The sequence below is a fragment of the Sapajus apella genome, unplaced genomic scaffold (assembly GCF_009761245.1).
Source record: "Sapajus apella isolate SASKATOON/1434 unplaced genomic scaffold, GSC_monkey_1.0 scaffold2, whole genome shotgun sequence".
NCBI classification, from domain to species: domain Eukaryota; kingdom Metazoa; phylum Chordata; class Mammalia; order Primates; family Cebidae; genus Sapajus; species Sapajus apella.
Genome location: NW_022436942.1, coordinates 79803318 through 79827892, shown reverse-complemented (window position 1 = coordinate 79827892; position 24575 = coordinate 79803318). Strand labels below are relative to the sequence as shown.

The 24575-nt window shown below is 51.7% G+C and overlaps 1 protein-coding gene across 17 annotated transcripts in view; it reads left to right on the top strand.

Moving 5' to 3' along the window:
* The window catches only part of KDM2B (lysine demethylase 2B), a 165418-nt gene that overhangs the window by 28945 nt on the left and 111898 nt on the right, over positions 1-24575 (top strand). For 13 of the 17 annotated variants that reach the window (XM_032242254.1, XM_032242217.1, XM_032242292.1 and 10 more), the window contains 4 exons: positions 8144-8322; positions 8809-8915; positions 22944-23037; positions 24326-24479. In XM_032242254.1, the coding sequence (XP_032098145.1) occupies positions 8144-8322; positions 8809-8915; positions 22944-23037; positions 24326-24479 (534 nt within the window). Of the gene's footprint in view, positions 1-8143; positions 8323-8533; positions 8574-8808; positions 8916-19071; positions 19298-19415; positions 19920-20887; positions 21216-22943; positions 23038-24325; positions 24480-24575 lie in introns of those variants that run through there. The other 4 variants (XM_032242313.1, XM_032242308.1, XM_032242319.1 and 1 more) reach the window with 4 other exon arrangements.

The window sequence follows — 24575 nt, the reverse complement described above, 5'->3', positions numbered from 1 at the left end:
TAGCTGGGATTACAGACACACACCACCATGCCCAGCTAATTTTTGTATTTTTAGTAGAGACGGGGTTTCACCATGTTGACCAGGATGGTCTCGATCTCTTGACCTTGTGATCCACCCGCCTCGGCCTCCCAAAGTGCTGGGATTACAGGCTTGAGCCACCGCGCCTGGCCTCTTTTTTTTTTTTAAGATAGAGTCAGGCTCTGCTGCCCAGGCTGTAGTGCAGTGGCACCATCTTGGCTCACTGCACCCTCCACCTCCTGGGTTCAAGTGATTCTCCTGCCTCAGTCTTCCTTGTAGCTGGGATTACAGGTTTGCATCACTAGATCCAGCTAAGTTTTTTTTTTTTTGAGACGGAGTCTTGCTCTGTCGCCAGGCTGGAGTGCATTGGTGTGATCTTGGCTCACTGCAACCTCCACCTCCCAGTTCAAGCGATTCCCCTGCCTCAGCCTCCCAAGTAGCTGAGACTACAAGTCCATGCCACGAAGCCTGGCTAAGTTTTTGTATTTTTAGTAGAGACGAGGTTTCACCATGTTGGCCAAGATGGTCTCAATCTCCTGACCTTGTGATTCACCTGCCTCAGCCTCCCAAAGTGCTGGGATTACAGGAGTGAGCCACCGCACCCTGCCCAATTTTTGTATTTTTAGTAGAGATGGGGTTTCACCATGTTGTCCAGGCCGATCTCAAACTCTTGACCTCAAGTGATCCACCCGTCTTGGCCTCCCAAAGTGCTGGGATTGCACGCGTGAGCCATGGTGCCCAGCTGGGTTGGGTTATTTATAAAGAAAGGTTTATTTGGCTCACAGTTCTGCAGGCTGTACAGGAAGCATGGTGCCAGCATCTGCTTCTGGTGAAGACATCAGGAGGCTTCCAGTCATGATGGAAGGTGAGGCTGAGCTGGTGTGTCACATGACCACAGGGGGAGCAAGAGAGGGAGGAGGGAGGGGCCAGAGGCTTTTAAATAACCCAGCCTGTAGCACCAGCTATTTGGGAGGCTGAGGTAGGAGGATTGCCTGAGCCCAGGAGTTTGAGGCTATGGTGAGCCGTGTTCAAGCCATTGCACTCCAGCCTAATGAGCAGAGTGAGGCTTTGTCTCAAAAAAACAAAAAATAAGCTGGGTGCAGTGGCTCATGCCTATAATCTCAGCACTTTGGGAGACTGAGGTGGTCAGATCACAAGGTCCAGAGTTCGAGACAAGCCTTACCAACATGGTGAAACCCCATCTCTACTAAAAATACAAAAAATTAGCTGGGTGTGGCGGCATGTGCTTGTAGTCCCAGCTGCTCGGGAGGCTGAGATAGGGAATTGCTTAAACCCGGGAGGTGGAGGTTGCAGTTAGCCGAGATCTCGCCCTTGCACTCTAGCCTGGGAGACAGAGTTGAGACTCCACCTCAAAAAAAAATTTTTTTTTTATTTCATGGGAACTAATTCCCACTTTACTAGTGGGAATTCACTTATCACACAAGGAGGGCACCAAGCAATTGATGAAGGATCCACCCCCGTGTCCCACACACCTCACACCAGTTCTTACCTCCAACATTGGAGTTTGGATATCTGTCCCCTCCAAATCTCAATTTCATCATGAGATTTGGAGGGGACAGATATCCAAACTCTATCACTTATTTGTATTTTTACTAAAAATTTTGGCTGGGCATGGTGGCTTCCGGCTGTAATCTCAGCACTTTGGGAGGTCGAGGTGGGCAGATAGCTTGAGCCCAGGAGTTTGAGACCAGCCTGGGCAATATGGCAAAACCCCATCCCTACAAAAAATACAAATATTAGCTGGGTGTGGTGGTGCATACCTGTAATCCCAGCTACTCTGGTGGTTTAGGCACAAGAATTGCTTGAACCTGGGAAGTGGAGGTTGGAGTGTGCTGAGATCATGCCACTGCACTCCAGCCTGGCCTAATGTTTTTATTTTTTAAGACAGAGTTTCACTCTGTCACCTGGGCTGGGGTGCAATGTCACAGTCATTGCTCACCGCAGCCTCGACCTTCCAGGCTCAAGCAATCCTCCCGAGCAGCTGGGACTACCAGTATCTGCCACCATGCCCTACTAATTTTTAAACTTTTTGTAGAGATGGAGTCTTGCCATGTTGTCCAGGCTGGTCTTGAACTCCTGGGCTCAAGTGGTCCTCCTGCCTCAGCTTCCCAGTGTTGGGGTTACAGGTGTGTCACCACACCCAGCGTATTCTTGCATTCATCAAATATTTGAGTGCCGAATTAATCCCAGATGCTCTGTTTTTTTTTTTTGGGGGGGGGTCCACATTTGGACTAAGATTGAAAATAATAACTTAAAAAGGGCAAGTATCATGATACATACAAGGTATACATTTATTTGCAAACACTCCCAGATTGTTTCCATCTCTGGGACCCTCCATTTAAAAAATATAAAAATCTGTTAACTGAGATGTAAGTCACAGAGTACACAATTCACTTCCCCTCTTTTTTTTTTTTTTTTTTTTTTTACAGGGTCTGGCTCTGTTGCCCACGCTGGAGTGCAGTGGCACGATGGGTTTACTGCAGGCTCAATCTCCCAGGGCTTAAGCAATCCTCCCACTTCAGCTGTCGGAGGAGCTGGGACCATGGGTGTGTGTCACCACGCTTGGCCATTTTTTTTTTTTTTTTTGTGGAGCTGGCATGTCACTATGTTACCCAGGCTGGTCTCAGGCTTCTGTGGTCAAGCAGTCCTCCCAGCTCTGTCTCCCAAAGTGTTGGGATTACAGGTGTGAGCCACCGCGCCTAGCCACAATTCACTTGTTTTTAGTATACAGTATTCACAGAGTTGTGCAACCATTATGAAAGTCAATTTTAGAACTTTTTCATCATTCCCCAGCAGAACCCCTAACCCATTAGCATCTTGAATATGGTATAGGGACCTAAGCAGTACATTCTTTTTAAGTGGCTGTGACGCTGGGCAAAGTCCCTAAGCGTTCCACCTCCTCACATTCCCCACCTGTAGTTACAGATGAAACTGACCGACCAAGTAGGTACGTACTCCACGTGAGTGTGAAGCTCATGAACTCAGTTATGTCTCAGGACAGCTCCTGGGGGGAGCTATTTTTTCCCCATGTTATAGAGGAAGAAACTGATTCCCAGAGAAGCCAAGAGCCCAAGGCACAGGCTGGAGGCTCCCCTGGGAACTGAACCCTCTAGGTTTTAACTGTGTGAGGGCGGGGGTAGTTGAGGTTGGCCTTTAATGCTCTTTAGCCTGCTTGCTACATGCTCAGCAGACCCCCTTGCACAGGGAGCTTTGCATAGATGATCTTGAGCAAGATTAGAGAGGAGGGGGGTGGAAGTGGGAGGCTGGCCACAGAGGGACGACGGCACGGGGGTTGTAACAGCAGGGTTTCTGCCAGGTGGGCCTCCTGGAAAATCTTAGTGGAGTCCACCTATTCCAGGCACCTGGGTAAGGAAGGCGCTGGCCCCCCTCAAGATCAAGGCCAGAATATCCAGCGAAGAACGGGGACGCCCCCTGGTGGACAAAAGCTGTTCTCCCCTGGATAAGCGGCTTCACCGGATCCCTGGGGAGGGGACCTGGCCACTGGTCTGGTCTGGGTGGTCTGGGATTTTTATTTTATTTTTTTAATTAAGACAGAGTCTCGGCTGGGCATGATGGCTCATGCCTGTAATCCCAGCACTTTGGGAGGATGAGGTGGGTGGATCACGAGGTCAAGAGATTGAGACCATTCTGGGCGACATGGTGAAACCCTGTATCTACTAAAAATACAAAAAAGTAGCTGGTCGTGGTGGTGAATGCCTGTAATCCCAGCTACTTGGGAGGCTGAGGCAGGAGAATCGCTTGAATCTGGGAGGTGGAGGCTGTAGTGAGCTGAGAACGTGCCATTGCACTCCAGCCTGGGCAACAAGAGCAAAACTCCGTCTCAAAAAAGAAAAAAGAGTCTCACCCTGTCACCTAGCCTGGAGTGCAGTGGCATGACTTCGGCTCACTGTAATCTCCACCTCTTGGTAATCCTTCCTTCCTTTCTTCCCTCCCTTCCCTCCCTTCCCTCCCTTCCTTCCCTTCTTTCCCTTCCTTCCCTCCCTTCCCTCTTTCAGAATGGGGCAGCCTGGACAACACAGTGAAACCCTATCGTGCTTGGCATTGTGGCTCATGCCTGTAATCCCAGCACTTTGGGAGGCTGAGGCAGGCAGATTACCTGAGATCTTCCACCTCCTAGGCTGGCCAACATGGTGAAACCCTGTCTCTTCTAAATATACAAAAATGAGGCGGACATGGTGGTACATGCCTTTGAGCTGAGATGGTGCCATTATACTCCAACTTGGGTGACAAACTGAGACTTCGTCTCAAAAAAAAAAAAAAAGACAAGTAAAACCCTGTCTCTACAAAAAATAAAAACCTAGTTGGATGCGGTGGTGCCCACCTGTGGTCCCAGCTATTTGGGAGGCTGAGGCTGGAGGATCTCTTGAGCCTGGGAAGTTGAGGCTGCAGTGAGCCATGATCATGCCATTGTGCTCTAGCCTGGGTGACAGAGGGAGACCTTGTCTCAAAAAAGAAACAAAAAAGGGCATGGAATCTTGCTGTGCTGCCCAGGCTGGTCTCAGACTCCTAGGCTCAAGCACCATCCTCCCACCTCTGCTTTTCTAAGTTCTAGGATTACACAGGGTTCGTGTTACTTTTCAGTTCCTACCACACGAGAGGCTCTGTTTATTCAGTCAACAAATATTGACCATGGGCCTATTATGGGGCAGGTTCAGTGAACAGATGAGACTATTACCCAGATCAACATCTAAGCTCCATGAGAGTTTCATCTAGTTCAAGGGCCAGCAAACTTTCTCTGTTAAGTGCCAGAGAGTAAATACTTCAGGGTTTTCAGGACATTCGGTCAGTGTGGCAACTGCTTAGCTCTGCCTTTGTAGCACGGAGCCACCCTATACAATATGAGAACCAATGAGTGCGGCTGTGCGCCAGGAAAACTTTGTAAATGGACCTGAGAATTTAAGTTTCATATAGTTTTCATATCACAAAATAGTATTATTCTTTCGACTTTTCCCTCTCTGTGAAAAAAAGTGGAAAACCCCTCAAAACTTACAGCTCTTGGTAGGAAAAAGAAAATTGAGGCTGGGTGCCGTGGGTCATGCCTGTAATCCCAGCACTTTGGGAGGCTGAGGTGGGCGGAGCCTGTAATCCCAGCACTTTGGGAGGCTGAGGTGGATGGATGACTTGAGGTCAGGAGTTCAAGACCAGCCTGACCAACATGGTGAAACAGTCTCTACTATAAATATAAAATTTAGTCAGATATGGTGGTACATACCTGTAATCCCAGCTACTCTGCAGGCTGAGGCAGGAGAATTGTTTGAACTCAGGAGGCAGAGGTTGCAGTGACCCGAGATCGCACCACTGTGCTCCAGCCTGGGTGACAGAGTAAAAAAAATAGTAAAAGAATTATTAACTCTGGGTCACACAAGGATAGGCAGCAGGCTGGATGCGGGCCTTGGGCTGTCATCATTTGCTGGCCTTTGGTTGGTTTAACCTGTAACCTGTTGAGGTGGCTGTGAACAAAGGTGGTCCCTGGCTTCTTGGGGGTTTTCCTGTTTGTTTGTATATTTCTTTTCTTTTCCTTTTTTCTTTTTTGGGAAAGAGATCAGGGCTGGTTGCAGTGGCTGAAGCTTGTAATCCCAGCATTTTGGGAAGCCAAGGTGGGCGAACCACTTGAGGTCAGGAGTTCGAGACCAGCCTGGCCAACATGGGAAAACCCTGTCTCTACTGAAAGTACCAAAATTAGTCAGGCATGGTGTCCTGCACCTATAATCCCAGCTACTCAAGGGGCCGAGGCAGGAGAATCACTTGAACCCAGGGGGTGGAGGTTGCAGTGAGCCAAGATCATGCCACTGCACTCCAGCCTGGACAACAGAGCAAGATCTGGCTCAAAAAAATATGAGTATAATTAAAAAAATGAATAATGAACGTTGGGTGTCCTGCCCAGCATGTGTCATATGACGTCACATATGAATGACGGCAGAACAGAACGGAACAAAGAAGTGTGAGTGTCCCCTACTCAGGAAGATGCAGCCTGTCCAGAAAGAAAGGAAGGCCCTCTGCACTAGGAGACGGGAAGCTTCTGTGTTAGCCCTGCAGCCCCTGCCCGCTGACAAACCGTCAGCTCTCTCTGCCTTGCAGAGTGCTGGGATTACAGGCCTGAGCCACTGTGCCCGGCCAGCCTCCATTCTTGATACTTGGAATAGAGTAGCAAGCAAGACACAGACAAGACTTCTGTCCTCATAGAATAGTAGGGAAGAAAGTAGACAAATTTGCTGGCCGGGCGCGGTGGCACACGCCTGTAATCCTAGCACTTTGGGAGGCCGAGGTGAGTGGATCACCTGAGGTCAGGAGTTTAAGACCAGCCTGACCATCAATCTTTATACAAAAAAATAAATTAAAAAAGAATAAAAGGAAATTTGCTATTTAGGAACTGTGATGGGCACTAGGGAGTAACAGGAGGCCCATTCATTTGTGTGCCAGACACTGTGACAGGTCATCATCTGATTTAATCCTTACAACCAGCCCATTGGAATGGTTGGTAAGATGAAGACACAGAGGTTCATAGAAGTCCAGTAACTTTGCTGGCATCACATTCTAGGGAGGGAGACTACTAACAGCTAATTTTCTGCCGAGGTAAGTGCTACCCTAATGCTCTAAATAAACAGAAAGGCTTTGCACGTGCAGCTACGGGATTCTTCAGTAGCCTGTGGGAGCCGTTGCAGGTTTTTTGTTTGGATTTTGTCTCATTGCGTCACCCAGGCTGGAGTGCAGTGGCGTGATCTCAGCTCGGTGAAACCTCCGCCTTCTGGTTCAAGCGATTCTCCTGTCTCAGCCTCCCAAGTAGCTGGGATTACAGGGTGTGCTACCACGCCTGGCTAATTTTTTTTTGTATTTTTAGTAGAGATGGGGTTTTGTCATGTTGTCCAGGCTGGTCTTGAACTCCTGACCTCAGGTAATCCGCCTGCCTCAGCCTCCCAAAGTGCTGGGATTACAGGCGTGAGCCACTGTGCCCGGGGCATTGAAGGTTTTAAGCAGAGAGAGGAGTGCCCCTGTCGGGGTTCTGTTTTAGAAAGCTTACCTTGGCTATAGTGTTGAGGGTGGGTAGGAGGGGCTATTCCGGAGACTCCTTTAGGAAGCCTTTTTTTTTTTTTTTCTTGAGACGGAGTCTCGTTCTATAACTGAGGCTTGAGGGCAGTGGCGTGATCTTGGCTCACTGCAACCTCTGCCTCTCAGGTTCAAGTGATTCTCCTGCCTCAGCCTCCCAAAGAGCTGGGTCTACAGTCTCCCATTACCACTCCCAGCTAATCTTTATATGTTTGTTTGTTTATTTATTGAGACGGAGTTTTGCTCTTGTTGCCCAGGCTGGAGTGCAATGGTGTGATCTCAGCTTACTGCAACTTCTGCCTCCCAGTTTCAAGCGATTCTTCTGCCTCAGCCTCCCAAGAGGCTGGGATTATGGATGACCGCCACCACGCCCGGCTAATTTTTTTTTTTTTTTTTTAATTTATAGAGACGGGGTTTCACCATATTGGTCAGACTGGTCTCGAACTCCTGACCTCAGGTGATCCACCCGCCTCGGCCTCCCAAAGTGGTGGGATTACAGGCGTGAGCCATGGTGCCCGGCCCTTAATTTTGTATTTTTAGTAGAGACAGGGTTTCACCATGGTGGTCAGGCTGGTCTCGAACTTGTGACCTCAGGTGACCGGCCCTCCTTGGCCTCCCAAAGTACTGGGATTACAGGTGTGAGCCACCATGCATCTTTGTATTTTTAGTAGAGACAGGGTTTCACCATGTTGGCCAGGCTGGTTTCAAACTCCTGACCTTAGGTGATCCACCCACCTTGACCTCCCAAAGTGCTGGGATTTTGGGTGTGAACCTCTGTGCCCCGCTGCCCGGGCCCCTTTAGGACGCTCTGGAGGTCATCCTGGATTAGCATGGAGGCTGTGGTGATGCAGGGAAGCAGGTGGGTGGGAGACAGATCCAGGAAGGAAAGGTGACAGGGTGAGGTAATTGAACAGTCATGGAAGAGGGGTGATGAATGTGGGGAACGGTAGAGGAGCTGCGTTTGTTTAGCGAGGGGCTCCCATGGAGGATCTGAAGACTTAAGTCCGCAGAGCAACCCGTGTGTGGCTTCTACCCGCAGGGAGCCGACGGCTTGTGGACGTGATGGATGTGAACACCCAGAAGGGCACGGAGATGAGCATGTCCCAGTTTGTGCGATACTACGAGACGCCCGAGGCCCAGCGGGACAAGCTGTACAACGTCATCAGTCTGGAGTTCAGCCACACCAAGCTGGAGCACTTGGTCAAGCGTCCGACCGTGGTAGGTCTGGAGCCCAGGTACCCCCCCAGACCCCTTCCACCTCGTCTCCTTCCCTGTCCCCTGCCACCTGGGCTGTGCCTTGCAAAACTGCTTGTGTGGGTGTGGCTGGTTGGGCTTGGAGGCATGGGCATGACTAAGTTGGCAGCATGTTTTATAGAGACAGGGATCTTGCTATGTTGCCCAGGCTGGCCTTGAACTTCTGGGTTCAAGTGATCCTCCCACCTTAGCCTCCCAAAGTGCTTGGATTAGAGGTGTAAGCTCCCATGTCCAACCCCCAGCAACTCTTTCATCTCCTGTTGAAGGGACTCAATTTTCCCTTCTACAAAGCAGGGGTCCTGTCATCCTGCCCTTCCTTCCTCCCATGTTGAGAATATGGAGCCCACAGTCGGGGGCGGGGGTGCACCCAAGGACTCCCCAGGGAAAAGGGGTATTTGTGTCTGGCTCTGCAGTGGGGCAGTGCAGCGCTGACATTGGTCTGGCTTTCAGGTAGACCTAGTGGACTGGGTGGACAACATGTGGCCCCAGCACCTGAAGGAAAAGCAGACAGAAGCCACGAACGCCATTGCAGAGATGAAGTACCCGAAAGTAAAGAAGTAAGATTGCTTGGCTGGTGGCTGGGGCTGGGAGGGGGGACCCCCAGCCTTGGGGAGGGGGAAAGGAGCCTCCTGGCGGGAAAGAAGGCCCTGAGTGTTGCAGCGGCTCCTGTTCAGAACTGAAGGACTGCCTCTGTGGGGGCACAGCTGGGACGGGAGGGACAGGTCCTTTGTGGGTGCAGGTTGGTGCAGGGCCCCTGATCTCTGCTGTGGACCCAGCTCCCCTGGGGCTCTGTGACCTGAGGAGGAGCGATGGCAGACGTCTCTTTGCATCGGTGTGTGTCTGTGCGCAGGGCACAACTGTGTGTACGTTTGTGCACTCCCTCTGTGGGAGTGTCTGGGGAGTAGGCATTGTTGGGAGACCTGCCCACATCGGACGCTTTGGTTTTGGTGAGCGATGGGGAAAGTCCTGGTGTTCTTTCGTTCCTTGGTGTTGAGACCTGGGTGCTTGTACCCAGGAGTTCGAGATCGCACCACTGCACTCCAGCCTGCGGGACAGAGGAGACTCCGTCTCAAAAAATAAAAAAAATTAAAAAAAAAGGGAAGGAAAGGGGAAAGAGACACAGGCTGTCCCAGGCAGGGCGATCGCTCTGGGCTTTCTAGAGGAGTTGGCGCTGGCGGCTGGAATCCATTAGCATCTCTCTGCTCAGCCCTGCTGCCAGGAATGCCCCCAGGAGCTTCAAGGCTGTGAACTTTTCATTCACTCAGCCCTTAATTCAGTGCGTAGTGAGTTCGGACTGCGTGCCAGGCTTTGTGAGGGAGGCCAGCCGGCTGGCCCTTGGGCTTCTCAAGGTTTTGCTTTCAAGCTCGCTCGCTCTCTCCTTCTTTAATTACTTTGTAGGCATTTTTTCTCCCCTTCAAGCTGAAGCTCCATCCATGCCTTGGATCTGGGCTGCATCAAAGGCAGAGACTGGGCTGGAGGTGGGGAGGGAGCAGGACTTGTTTTCCGTTTCATTCTGCTTGCATTCAATCGCAGCAAAATTTACAGAGCTCCTGGCATGGGGAAGTACAGTGGCAAACAAGACTAAAGGCCCCTGCTCTCTGCAGAACATGCTGCACATCCAGCGTCTAGGGGGCCGAGGGGCCCCTCCAGTCTGGGGAGGGGAACAGGGGCAAGAGGAGTCCTGTTTGGCTGGTGTCATCAGGAACGCATCTTGGAGGGGACATTCTGCCTGAGCTTAAATGACCGAGGAGACCAGGCACTGTGGATCACGCCTGTAATTTCAGCACTTTGGGAGGCCAAGGGGGGCGGATCACCTGGGGTCAGGAGTTTGAGACCAGCTTGGCTAACATGGTGAAAACCCGTCTCTACTAAAAATACAAACATTAGCCAGGCGTGGCGGTGGGCGCCTGTAGTCCCAGCTATAGGAGGCGGGAGAATTCTTTGAACCTGAGAGGTGGAGGTTACAGTGAGCTGAGATGGCATCAGTGCACTCCAGCCTGGGTAATAGAATGAGACCCTGTTTCAAAAAAAAAAAAAAAAAAGACAGCTGGGCATGGCGACTCAGGTCTGTAATCCCAGCACTTTGGGAGGCTGAGGTGGGTGGATCACCTGAGGTCGGGAGTTTAAGACCAGTCTGACTAACGTGGAGAAACCCCGTCTCTACTAAAAATACAAAATTAACTGGGCTTGGTGGTGCATGGCTGTAATCCTAGCTACTCGGGAGGCTGAGGGGGGGTAATTGCTTGAATCCAGGAGGCGGAGGTTGCGGTGAGCCGAGATCACGCCATTGCACTCCAGACTGGGCAACAAGTGACACCCTGTCTCAGAAAAAACAACAACAACAAAAAACAGCCAGGCACGGTAGCTCAGGCCTGTAATCCCAGCACTTTGGGAGGCTGAGGCGGGCAGATCGCCTGAGGTCAGGAGTTCCAGACCAGCCTGATCAACATGGTGAAACCCTGTCTGTATCAAAAATACAACAATTAGCTGGGCATAGTAGCAGGCACTCAAAATCCCAGCTACTTGGGAGGCTGAGGCAGGAGAATTGCTTGAACCCAGGAGGTGGGAGTTACAGTGAGATGAGATGGCGTCATTGCACTCCAGCCTGGGTGACAGAATGAGACCCTATCTCAAAAAATAAAAATAAAAAGAAAAGGCAAAAACAAATGACAGAAGAGATGGGAGAGAAATGAAAAGGGAACTGAAAAAAGGCTGTGCGACTCAGAAATTATTAGTTACAGGCAGATGATGGCTCATTGATTAACTGAGATGATGGATCATTGATTGATTGATTGATTCATTCATTCATTCATTCAGCACCTATGTCTTGAGTCCCTGATTGGTGCTGGGTACTGCGGTTACAGTAAGGAGAAAATCAGAAGAGGTTCCTGCTTTCCTGGAGCCTCCACAGTATATGGGGAAGACAGATGAAAATCCAGTAATCACAGAAACAGATGGGCGTTTACAGCTGTGGTGAGGCCCATGGTGCTAGGGGAGGAGAGTCACCCAGTCAGGGTGTCAGGGAAGGTGTTCTGAGCTGGTCTCTGAAGGCTCAGCAGGGTTACTTAGGTGAGGAAGTCTGGGAGGGCGTTCCTGGCTGTGTGTAGTCGAAGTGGGATGGTGAGAAGGGGCAGGGGAATTGTCAAAGGAAGGCCGGGGGGGCCGAAGCAGAGGCAGTGAATGCAGGGTAGGTGCTGGCGGGGCCTGGAGGAACAGAGGGTCTGCACTCCCCCAAGAACAGCTGGAATCCCCTCGAGACTTTGAGCGGAGAGAAATGTGTTGAGGTTTGCGTTGTGCAGGTCCTCCTGTTGCTATGGGGACGGGAGGGCGTCAGGGCATGTGAACATGAGGAGGCCACTAGGTGGTGTGGAATTGGGAATGACAGGCAGGGAGAGGGGAGGGGAGGAGGGACATGGATTTAGGAACGCAAAAGAGACTGTATTGGGTGACAGAGTTCAGTTTCATAATTCATGCCTACCTTGTCTTGCTCAGATAACCAGTATATTCTGCACTTTATTTGAAAGATTCCTTTAAATAGTGAGCTCTATTCATATATTTAGGATCCTATGTAATTCCCAAAAACAGAAACAAAAACAAAACATAAGGCTCACACATTCCCAGTTTTTTTTTCTTTTTTTTTAAACTGTTGTCCATCATTGTGCACATACTCCCAGTTTGTTTTTTTGTTTTGTTTTGTTTTTGACGTGTAGTTTTACTCTTGTTGCCCAGGCTGGAGTGCAATGGCACGATCTCGGCTCACCGCAACCTCCGCCTCCCGGATTCAGGTGATCCACCCACCTCGGCCTTCCAAAGTGCTGGGATTACAGGTGTGAGCCACCATCGCTGGGCTCATGCTCCTAGTTTGCTAGAACCCTATGTCTTGTGGTCGAATTGTGTGGCATATAGATCTATGGACTCTGTCAGTGGTCATGGAAACTGGTTAGAGGATTTGAACCTCCTTAGGAAGGAAATTGTCATCTTGGAAATAAATAGTCCATTTATTTTGCTGAAAAGAATGCCAATTGCAGTTAATAAGCAGGGTAAAGGTTGGGCGAGGTGGCTCATGCCTGTATCCCAGAACTTCGGGAGGCTGAGGCAGGCAGATCATGAGGTCAGGAAATCGAGACCATCCTGGCCATGGTGAAACCCCATCTCAACTAAAATACAAAAAATTAGCCGGGAGTAGGGGTGCACGCCTGTAGTCCCAGCTACTCAGAAGGCTGAGGCAGGGGAATCACTTGAACCCAGGAGACAGAGGTTGCAGTGAGCTGAAATTGTGCCACTGCACTCCAGCCTGGTGACAGAGCAAGACTCTGTCTCAAAAAAAAAAAAAAATAATAATAATAATAAAGAAAGAGAAAAGCAGGGTAAAAAACCCCACCATGATGATGTCCTCTGGGATCCTGGAACAGTTCTGTGGAATTTAATGACAATGACATCGTTTCTAGAAATTGTGGAGCTTTCATGCTGGAGGCCCTGGAGGTCAGAGATGGCTGTCAGCACACCTGGAGGAGGGAAGGACTGCAGTAGGGAAGAGGGAAGAGACACAGACACATCACTGCTTCCCTCTGCCAGACTCTATGACTTTTGGTGATGGATGTAATGGGTTTAGGAGGGTTTTTTTTTTGTTTTTCTTGTTTTTTTGACAGAGACTCAGTGTCACCCAGGCTGGAATCCAGTGGTGTGATTTTGGCTCACTGCAACCTCCACCTTCTGGGTTCAAGTGATTCTCCTGCATCAACCTCCTGAGTAGTTGGGATTACAGGTGCACGCCACCACGCCTGGCTAATTTTTGTATTTTTAGTAGAGACAGGGTTTCACTATGTTGGCCAGGGTGGTCTTGAACTCCTGACCTCAGGAGTCTACCTGCCTTGGCCTCCCAAAGTGATGGGATTACAGGCGTGAGCCACCGTGCCTGGCCAGGAATCTTTATATTTATTTATTTTTGATTTTTTAGAGATCAGAGTCTTGCTTTGTTGCTCAGGCTACAGGGCAGTGTAAAAAACCCTAGCTTACTACAGACTCAAACTCATGTGATCCTTCTACCTCAGCCTCTTGAGTAGCTAGGACTATAGATGTGTACCTGGCTTTTTTTTTTTTTTTAAAAAAAAAAAAAAAACAAAGTCTCTTTCTGTTTCCCAGGCTGGAGTGCAGTGGCGTGACCTCGAGTCACTGCAACCTCCTCCTCCCAGGCTCAAGCAATCCTCTCCTCTCAGCCTCCCAAGCCGTTGGGACCATAGGCACACGCCAGTACACCTGGCTAATTTTGTTAAAGATGGGGTTTCACCATGTTGCCCGGGCTGGTCTTGAACTCTTTGACTCAAGTGATTCACCTACCTTGTCCTCCAGGATTATAGGTGTGAGCTACCATGCCTGGTTGATATTTTTAAAAATTAATTTTTTTTTAAATTTGTAGAGGTGGCGGTGGGGGAATCTTTCTATGTTGCCCAGGCTGATCTTGAATTCCTGGCCTCAAGTGATCCAGATTGTTGGGAACATGGGTGTGAGCCACCATGACCACCTGGCTTAGGATTCAATATTTTGCTTTTTAAAAAAATTATTATTATTATTTTTGAGAAAGAAAAAGAGTTTTACTCTGTCGGCCAGGCTGATATGCAATGGCGAGATCTCATCTCACTGCAGCCTCCACTTCCAGGGTTCAAGCAATTCTCCTGCCTTAGCCTCCCGAGTAGCTGTGATTACAGGCTCCTGCCAGCACCCCCTGGTAATTTTTGCATTTTCAGTAGAGACAGTAGAGACGGGGGTTTTGCTGTGTTGGCCAGGCTCATCTCGAGCTCCTGACCTCAAATGATGTACCCACCTCAGCTTCCCAAAGTGTTGGGGTTACAGGCGTGAGCCACTGTGCCTGGCCTCAATGATTTTCATGTGAGATGCTAAAAAGGGGTAGGAGTGATGGAGTCGAGTGGGGTGGCTGCAACTTCAGGGGAGACAAAAGGTTTGTAAGGAGTATCTGATTCCATTTGTTATCTTACGTGCAAGACACGATCCTATGTAGTCGTGGGTGGACTTCAGTGCGTAAAGTTAAGTCCCCATTCTCATGGAGCATCCATTGTGGTGAGAAAAAAGAGACAGGAAAGCAAATGAAGGAATCATTTAGGAGGTTTCACTGTCATAAAGAAACATAATGCAGGAAAAAGGATTGGGCTGAATAAATACTGAAGACAAGGTGCATCTCTGCCATGGCCTTTTTCTTCATCTCACCTGCAGAAATGTGTTGGATTCGTAGAACAATTTGTCTTGGAAAATTCCTTATAACCATATAGACCGTGACTGTTACTTGGGAGTATTCCTGCATTAGTTGCTTATTGCTATATAATAATTATTCTAAAACTTCACAGCTTAAGAGAAATTTTAGCAGCTTGAAAACAGCCAACATTATCTCACAATTTCTGTGGTTCAGGAATTGGGGGGCAATTTAGCTGGGTGGTTCTGGCTCAGGGTCCCTTACGAGCCTGTGGAAAGATGCCGGCCTTGGCCATGTGGTGACTTACACTTGTAATCACAGCACTTGGGGAGGCCAAGGGAGGTAGATTGCTTGAGCCCAGGAATTCAAGAACAGCCTGGGCAACATAGTGAGAAATGTTGTGGTGTGGGGAGTGACGCGGGCCTGGGCTGCAGTCATCTGAAGGCTCAACTGGGCCGCAAGATCCACTTCCAAGATGGTGCATCCCCATGGCTGTTGGCAGGAGGCTTCAGTTCCTTGCCACATGTATCTTTCCATAGGGCTGCTTGAGTGTCCTCATGACATGGCAGTGGGTTCTCCACAGTGAATGGTTCAAGAAACACCAGAGAGGAAGCCACAGTGCCTTTTATGACCTAATTTTGAAAGTCACATATTGCTCCTGCTATATCCTATTGATTACAAGCAAATCCCTACGTCCAGCTCATACTCAAGGGGAGGAGAATTTAGCTGCACTTCTTGAAGGGAGGTGTTATAACGCATTTGTAGACGTGTTTCAAAGCCTCCACAGTTCCTTAGTTCTATGACATGGGCTCACCTTTTTCACTTAGCACCATTGGGTTCCGTAATAGATTCTGGAAATGGATTAGTGAGGCTCCTCCCCTCCTTTGCTCCTGTAGGATACAGGGTTTGTAGAGATTAAGTTTCTTGGTGCAATGAAGACACACTACGGTCTGACAAGCAGTAAAGGAGCTCAAAAGCCCAGCAAAATGAGGACCCCACATGAAGCATGGGGTTAGCCCCCAGATAATTGATAGCTGAGTTCATTCTCTTCCCCATATAACTTCCTTGGGGGGGGGGTAGCAGGAGGAGGAACTGGGGAAATTTTGGGGAGTGAGAAGCTGACACAGAGAGGATGAAACGGAGGCATTGAGCTGAGCACATTTTGGAGCAGCCTCTGCTACTCTCTCACGCCAGCCTTTCTTTCTTTCTTTTGAGATGGAGTCTTGCTCTGTATCCCAGGCTGGAGGGCAGTGACGTGAACTCCGCTCACTGCAACCTCTGCCTCCTGGGTACCGTTTCAAGCAATTCTCCTACCTCAGCCTCCCAAGTAGCTGGGATTATAGGCATGCCCAGCTAATTTATTTTTGAATTTTTTGGGAGAGACAGGGTTTCACCATGTTGACCAATCTGGTCTTGAACTCCTGACCTCATGATCCGCCTGCCTCGGTCTCCCAAAGTGCTGCGATTACAGGCATGAGCCACTGTGCCTGGCCACCTTTCTTTTCTTTTCTCTTTTATTCATAGGACTCTGCCTGATAAATTAAATTTCCCTCCCTCCTTCCTTCCCTCCCTTTGTTCCTTCCTTCCTTCCTTTTTTATTTTTTAATTTTTTTTTGAGACAGGGTCCCTGTCACCAAGACTTCAGTGCAGTGGCACAATCAGAGCTCACTGCAGCCTCCGAGTCCTGGGCTCAAGGCATCCTCCTTCCTCAGCTTCTGGAGTAGCTGGGACTACAGGTGTGTGCCACTACCCTTGGCTAATTTTTTAAAAAACATTTATGTGGCTGGACACAGTGGCTCACAACTATAGTCCCGGCACTTTGGGAGGCCAAGGCAGGTGGATCACCTGAGGTCAGGAGTTTGAGACCAGCCTGGCTAACATGGCGAAACCCCATCTCTTCTAAAAATACAAAAATTAGATTGGGTGCAGTGGCTCACGCCTGTAATCCCAGCACTTTGAGAGGCGGAGGCAGGCAGATCACTAGGTCAGGAGTTCAAGACCAGCCTGATCAACATGGTGAAACCCTGTCTCTACTAAAAATATAAAATTTAGCTGTGTGTGTTGGCGGGCACCTGTAATCCCAGCTACTCAGGAGGCTGAGGCTGGAGAATCGCTTGAACCTAGGAGGTGGAGGTTGCAGTGAGCTGAGATCGCATCATTGCACTCCAGCCTGGGTGACAGAGCAAGACTCCATCTCACACACACACACAAAATTTCATGTAGGCTGGAAGCAGTGGCTCATGCCTGTATTCCCAGTGTTTTGGGAGTCCAAGCTGGGACGATTGCTTGAGCTCAGGAGTTCAAGACCAGCTTGGGCAATGGAGTGAGGCTTTTTTTTTTTTTTTTTTTGAAGGAGGTTTCCCCTTGTTCCCCCGGAGGGGGGGGAATGCAGGCTTGAGCCACCGCGCCCGGCAAAGGCTTTTTTTATAATAAAAAAAGAAAAAAAAAAAAAAAAAGCCAGGCACAGTGGTGTGCTCCTGTAGTCCTGGCTACTCAGGAGGCTGAGGCAAGAGGATTACTTGAGCTCAGATCATCAGGGCTACAGTGAGCTATGATCACGCTACTGTACTGTAGCCTGGATGACAGAATGAGACTCTGTCTTTTTTTTTTTTTTTTTTGAGAAGGAGTTTTTGCTCTTGTTGCCCGGCTGGAGTGCAATGGCGTGATCTTTGCTCACTGCAACCTCCGCCTCCCTGGTTCAAGCGATTCTCCTGCCTCAGCCTCCAGAGTAGCTGGGATTACAGGTGTGCGCCACTATACCCAGCTAAATTTTGTATTTTTAGTCGAGACAGGGTTTCTCCTGCTGATGCAGGAGAATGGCTTGAACCCGGGAGATGGAGGTTGCAGTGAGCTGAGATCACACCACCGCACTCCAGCCTGAGCAACAGAGCATGACTCTGTTGAAAAAAAAAAAAAAAAAATTCACCAAAGACATTAGGGGCTGATGAGGCTCGTGGGTAACTGAGATTCCTTTAAAAGTAAACAAACAAACAAACAAAAAAAGCTGGCCAAACTAAGTGCTTCTTGGGCCTGGTATGTTCCATGAAGACACCAGTTAGAGGCCCCTGATTAGTGGGACTCTGAGTTGCAGAAAGGGGGAAGATCAGTCCAATGTCACACAGCCCAATGGAGTAATTGCAGGGTTGCTGCAGGGTGCTACGGTTACACAGATGAATCAGATATAGGCCCTGCCATCAAGGAGCTGAAGGATTTGCGTCTAAAAACATAATTATCTCATGTGGATAGCCTGGTACAGCCATCAGGGCTGTCTCCTCTCCTAGCTCATTTAACCTCACATTTATTTTTATTTTCGTTTTTAAGAGAGAGGGTCTCCTGTCTCACCCAGGCTGGAGTGCAGTGACACAGTCATAATTCATGTCAGCCTTGACCTCATGGACTCAAGCAATCCTCGTACCCCAGCCACCCTGGTAGCTGGGACTACAGGCATGACAGCACCACTGTGCTGATGATCGAGTTGTCTTAGGGGTGAAACGAGGTCATACATGTAAATGGCTATTATTGTTATTAGCACTTGGTAATTAGAACCTGTTAATATTCCTCACTAGTCCCTGTGGCTAGGGTTTGGAGAAAGAATCCAGAGGTTGTAATCTGCCCCGGCAGAGGCCATCGGACCACCTCCCGCCCACTTGTGGTTTGGGGGAAGGGTGTGGCCGGTGGGAGGAGGGCGGGGACTCTGGTTATCTGGAGGGTGGGACTTCTGATTTGAATGGGATCACCACCTGCAGCCGGAAGTTAGTGGTGAGGTTTACCTGTCCCCTCTGGACTCCTGAGTTAGGGTGTATCAGGTGGACCTAATGAGGGCAAAGCTGAGGGACTGGGAGACAGGCAGCCTGGGTGAGCCCTGCCTCTGATAGACTGATGACCTGAACCGGAGGCTGGACCGGAACTCGAGCCTGGAGTCACAAGCCTCTGTGTTCTCACCTGAAAACGGGGAATCCTGGGAATGACTTTCTAGGGTCGTTATGATGTTTGCATTAAGTAATTCAGGTACCGTAGCTTGGATGATGCAGTGAATGTGTATTTATCTCAAGGATTCTCTCAATCATGCTATGATGTGGGCACACAGTCACTAAGCCACCAGGCAGGGAAAGGGGCAGTAAAAGAACATCTTAGAATGCAGAGTTGAACTTCAGTGCTGAGCAGTGAGGACGCCCCTCAGAGAGGGGAAGTGAGTTGCCTAAGGTCACACAGCTCGTGGTCTTGGGGTCAGAGCCGCTTTCCCCTTCTCTGCGCGGCCACACTCGGGATCCCACACTCCCCGCTGCCCGTAGCTTGGGACCTTTCCATGGCTGTGTCTGGAGGGGCGCATTTTAGGAAGGTGGCTTTGCTGGCTCTGGAACACGGGGCGCAGGGGGTTGGGGAGAGCCAACCCTGTATCCCTACCGGCTGGGCGAGGGGCGTCTCCTGCCGGCGGCTCGCGCTGCTTCCCGGTCGCCCCGCGGCCTCCCTCCGCCTCCTTGTCTGCCCCGCGCCGCGGGTGTTCAGTTTCAGCGCGGGCATGAGCGCAGGCAGCGCCGGGCTCCCCGCGGAAGGAAGGCAGAGAGCAGGGGCCCCGTGTCCTCGGTCGGGGCCTGGCAGCGCCGTGGAGGGGGCTCGGCTCGCGTCGCCGCCGGGAGCGGGGCCGGGCGTGCGTCGAGCCTCCGCCGCCGAAGGGGACGCCCGGGAGCCGAAGGGGAAGCCCGGGAGCCGCCGCCGCCGCCGCCGCCGCCGAGGGTAACCGCGGGCCGCGCTGCCCGGGCACCCCCTCCTTTGTGGCGCTGCGCGGGGCGGGTGTGGGTGGCCTCCCGCCCGCGGGCTGCACGCCTGGCGTCGCGGAGCCGCTCTTTGTGTCTCCCGGGGTAGGGTGCGAGTGTACGCCGCGCGCTTGGCACCTCCCGCGCCCCTCGGGTGCCCGCGTTCCAGGGCCCCTCCCGGCCCTTTCCCCACGGGGACGCCGCCCGAGCCTCAGGGGGAGTTACGCCAAGTTGGAGGGAAAAGGGTGGGGCGGGGCCGCCCCGCCTCCGCAGCCCCCAGGCAGCGCCCCAAAGTTGATGCTGCAGGTGCAGCGACCCTCCTGCCGCCCTCCTCCCCGCCTGCCCGGCCTTGGCGGTGGGAACCTCATAAGGACTCAGTTTGGGGGCTCCCGATGATCTGCCGCAAACTTGGAGGGTGCCTTGCTGCACAGAAGCCACCTGAGCTGGGGGCGGCCCGGGGCGCGGCTTTCTGGGCAGGGGGCGGCCGAGGCCCAGGCGGAAGCCGGGCTAGCCGGCTGGCCGCGGGGAGAGCTTAGCGGCCGTGGCACCGAGCCGGGGTGCCCATGTGACTGCGGTGTGCTTGGGAAGAGGAAGCTGCAGAGGTCAGTGCAAAGGCGTCACGCCAGAGCGAGCGCGCGAGCGAGCCAGGGGGGAGCCCCGGAACCAGCTCAGGGCGGGCGCGGGGGTGGCCTGCCCGCTGCAGGGGCCGGACAAAGCCACGCTGTCCCAGACACCCTGGCTCTTCTAAAGCGTGCGATCCCAGGGTGGGAGGGGCGGCCAGGCTTGGCAGCCAGGAAATGAGGGACACTGGGAGGAGGGGCCTCTCCGGGACAGGCAGGTCTGGAAGAGGCGGCCCCAGCCCCCAGAGGGGCCTCTGGATGCTAGAGGGTGACCCAGAGGGCAGATCAGACGCAGACTCAACTTGGAGAACTTTCCCTGCACACTGCAGCCAGCTTGCAGGGATTCTCGTTTTCTGCACGTGCTGGGGAGGTCGGAGATGGGGGGGGAACTCGAGGATGGCAGGGTGGGGGTGACCTGGTTAGCCAGGCAACCCTGCGGCCCACAGCCCAAGAAGCGAGCTCCTGTCATCTCCTCTCTGCTGTGGGTACCCGCGGGCATCCAGCTGCCGACAGGAGAAGCACGTTCTCCGAGCTCCACCCCGAACATACTTAGATTGTTTTCCCTAGACTGTGTTCAGCTGAGGCCTGGAGGGGGTGGAAACCAAGGTTAGATTAAAAAAAGAAAAAAAAATCCCGTAGACGAAGAGATGGTTTTAGGGAAATGAGGACTAATATTTTGAAGTGGTGCTTAGAGAGAAGAGGCCAGTGTGGTCCGTGGGGGTGGGGTGGGTGAGGGCTTCAGGACCCCCCCTTTCCTTGGAGAGAAGAGGATCACCCAGGCCTTCAGGCCGGGACCCCACTGGGCCCAGCCGGCCTGCAGGTGAGGACGGTGTGGAGCCAGAGTCGGGACTGTTACCGCCCCAGTGCCAGCTCCGCAGCCCGCGCCTGTCTTCGTGACAGCCTGCGTCCTGTGCTGTCAACTACACCCCTCCGATGGGGTTGCTAGGCAGCGGGGCTCTGATGTACTGGAAGGCCTTCTGATTTGTCAGCCTCCTGCAGACACATGGTTAAGGCTCCTTCCAGCCTATCGGGAGGAGGGACGCGGGCACGCCGCCTGCATACTGCTGAGCCCCCGGTCCACCTGAAAGCGAGGTGCAAAAGGCAGCCAGAGGGAGGGAGGGGGCACCTGGAGCCCTCTGCCTTCTAACCAGCTCAGCCCCACTCCCCGCATTATCTCCACTCGGGCCAGCACGCTGCTGGCTCCTCCCTGTCCGTCCCCGCCCCATTCCTCCCCTCTTCCCCAAACCATGGAAAAGCAAAGTGCAGCGGGGAAAAGAGGTCAGTGGGGTAAGCATGTGTTGCGGGCTCTGGAGATGCCAAGGTGCATGGGCGTGAGCGGTGGGGAGGCTGCCCATCCATGCCTCCTGGGCTGTTGTGGGAAGGGGCTAGTGGTCGGGAGGGGTCCCTGGTACCGTCATCTGCCAGGCCTGGACTTGGAAGCCTGCTCTGTGCCCTCTCCTCCTTAAGCTCTGCCCCACTCCTACAAGAGCAGCAGTTGAGGGAGGAGGGAAACCCTGGGTCTTCCTGCAAGGAAGGGTGGGCTCTGCAGCCCTCCATAGCGCTGAGAAGGAGTGGCTGCTGGCCGGTTCCTGCCTCTCCTGGATGCACTCCTTCGCCCCAGCCTCCAAGGTCCAAGTTCTCCCTCCTCCTCTCTTTCTGTGAGTGGCCACCACCCCCAATTTAATTTCTCTTCAGTTCGTTACTTGTTTATAACAGCCTTACTGAGACAGAGTTCACAGACCATTCACCCATGTCAAAATGTACAATTCAACGGATTTTAGTATGTTCACAGAGTTTTGCAACCACAGTTAATTTTGGAACATTTTCATCACCCCAGAATGAAACCCTGTAACCATTAGCAGTCGCTCCCCATTCTCCTGCCCCCTAGCCCCTGACATCCACTAATCTGCTTTCTATCTCTATAAATTTGTCTACTCTGGACGTTTTCTATACGTGGGACCAGATACCGAGTGGTCTTTTGTGGCTGGACCCCCCCCCCCTTACTTTTCTAGCTGCATTGTTTACTTGGCAGTCAATTGCAGTTTTGTTTGTTTGTTTGTTTGTTTTTGATCATTTAACTTTTCCTGTGCGTTGCTCCTTTAGTAGTGTCACATCCTTAGGGGCAGAGGTCTTCTGCATTCTTACGCATTTCTCTCAAGGCCAAAGCTGGCTCAGGGCTGGACCTCTGGTTGAATGAATGAGATGAATGGGACTGGTAATTGGCAAGCCGTGCAGGTGGTTTACAACTGAATTCCAGGGGGCCCAGCTGCTGCAAAGGGGGCTGGCAGCTTGGGAGAACTGCAGGTATCCAAGCTGTGAAGGAACAGAGAAGAAGCTTCTATCTGGGGGCGGGCAGAGGCGGGGCAAGTGTAGAAACCCACCCTGTGTAGGCTGGGCATGGTGGCTCATGCCTATAATCCCAGCCCTTTGGGAGATTGAGGCAGGTGGATCACAAGGTCAGGAGATCTAGACCATCCTGGCTAACACGGCGAAACCCCGTCTCTACTAAAAATACAAAAAAAAATTAGCCAGGTGTGGTGGACATGCCTCTGTAATCTCAGCTACTCGGGAGGCTGAGGCAGGAGAATCGCTTGAACCCAGGAGGCGGAGGTTACCGTGAGCTGAGATCACGCCACCACACTCCAGCCTGGGCGACAGAGCAAGACTCCAACTCAAAAAAAAAAAAAAAAAAAAAAACCCAAAACCAGCCTGTATTAGGAACCTGTGAGGTGGCCTGTGGGTTGCTACTTCTCACAAGAACCTGAAAACAAGTATATGCTCCCAGCCTCTGGGGTAGGTAGGCGACCAAGGAGATTCGTCACCTGATCACAGGGGCTTCCCCCATGGGGAACTCCGATTACACTTGGATTTTTAAAGAAAAAAAATTCCCCAGTGTCAGCGTTTATAAAAGGGTGCCAATTCGGGACCTCTGAAGTCCTTTGCTTACCTCTTGTGATTTAGTTCTTGACTTGTGTGTTATTCTGTCTCCCTGCCTCTGTGCCGCAGGTACTGTCTGATGAGTGTGAAAGGTTGTTTCACTGACTTCCACATCGACTTTGGAGGCACTTCCGTTTGGTACCACGTTTTCCGAGGTGGGAAGGTGAGTTTCAGTTGCCTTTAACTTTTTGTGCATCTCCAGCTGTTTGTGTGGGGAGGGGCTCACTCACCGTTCTGCCTCCTCCCACCTCCCTCCTCCAGCCAGCCCTGCCCCAGGAATTCTTTCAGGATCGCTCTTTTGAAAATTTTTTATTTTTAAGTAATAGGATCTTGCTCCGTCCTCCAGGCTGGAGTGCAGTGGCGAGATCACAGCCTACTGTAGCCTCTACCTCCAGGCTCAGGCAGTCCACCCACCTCAGCCTCCCGAGTAGCTGGGACCATAGGCATGCGCCACCAGGCCCGGCTAATTTTTGTATTTTTTTGTAGAGACAGAGTTTCAGCATGTTGCTCAGGGCGTTCTCAAACTCCCAGCTCAAGTGATCCTCTTATTTTGGCCTCCCAAAGTGCTAGGATTATAGGCATGGGCCTTTGCTCCTGGCCCAGGGTCCCTTCTTCCTGTAGAACCACGTCCTCCTTCTAAAGGGAAAGGTCAAGTTCAAGACTTTTACATCACATCTAGTCACCCATGCAGGCCTGCCCCGCTCACCCAGTCCAGCATTCTAAGCCCCTTGGGTCAGATTTGAAGCTGGGGTCTGGCACCAGAACATTCAGCATTCACTGTCCCTGGCTGCCATCTCTGCCCCGGCTGCCATCTCAGCTCCAGCCCTGGGACCTTTTCAAAGTCTAGTTGCCAGTGCCACCTGCCTCCAAGAACATTTCGCCCCAGGGACAGAATGAGAAGGGTGTTCCCTCTGCCTGCTTTTGTTTCGTGTCCACGTGGGGACGTAGGTGTCCCTGGAGGTGGGTGCTTCTTGAAAACACGCCTGTGCCACCTGCTTGGCTGGGTCTGCATGTGCGTTTGTTTTAACTGAACGTGTTGGAAGAAATTCTGGGAGGAAGTCAACCCACTTGATTCCAGATGTTTTTCCTCCTTCTCCAAAGTGTGCACAAGCCGGGTTTATTTACTGGGCCATTTTATCACACAGTGTAGGAAATTCCCTTCCTCTCCTGCCCCTACCTCCCAGAAGAGCACAGGAGAAAGCATGTCCCACCCAGTCCAGGAAGTACTCCCATCCCGGGATTTCAGCTGGCATGGAGGTTCCCTGAAGGTGGGCACAGCCCTTCCCACCTCCCCAGAGGCTCTTTGGGCCTGGCCTTGCAGAAGGTCCAAAGGGAGGGATCCTCCCATGTCCCCCGGTGTCTCACCCCCTCCCCTAACCCCAGGCAGAGGGGCTCTCTCTGGGCCGTCTTGGGCCTGGGTCTCCAGCTGACTGCCTGCATTTCCTCCCAAGATTTTTTGGCTGATTCCTCCAACGCTGCACAATTTGGCGCTGTATGAGGAGTGGGTGCTGTCAGGCAAACAGAGTGACATCTTTCTGGGAGACCGTGTGGAACGATGCCAAAGAATTGAGCTGAAACAGGGCTACACATTTTTCATCCCTTCCGGTAGGTTCCGAGGGACTCTCTCTGGGCTCTCCAAGTCCCTGCGGCCTGGGCCAGGGTTTTCGGCCTCCTGAGGGTTGCTCTGGGGCTGGTGGGTTT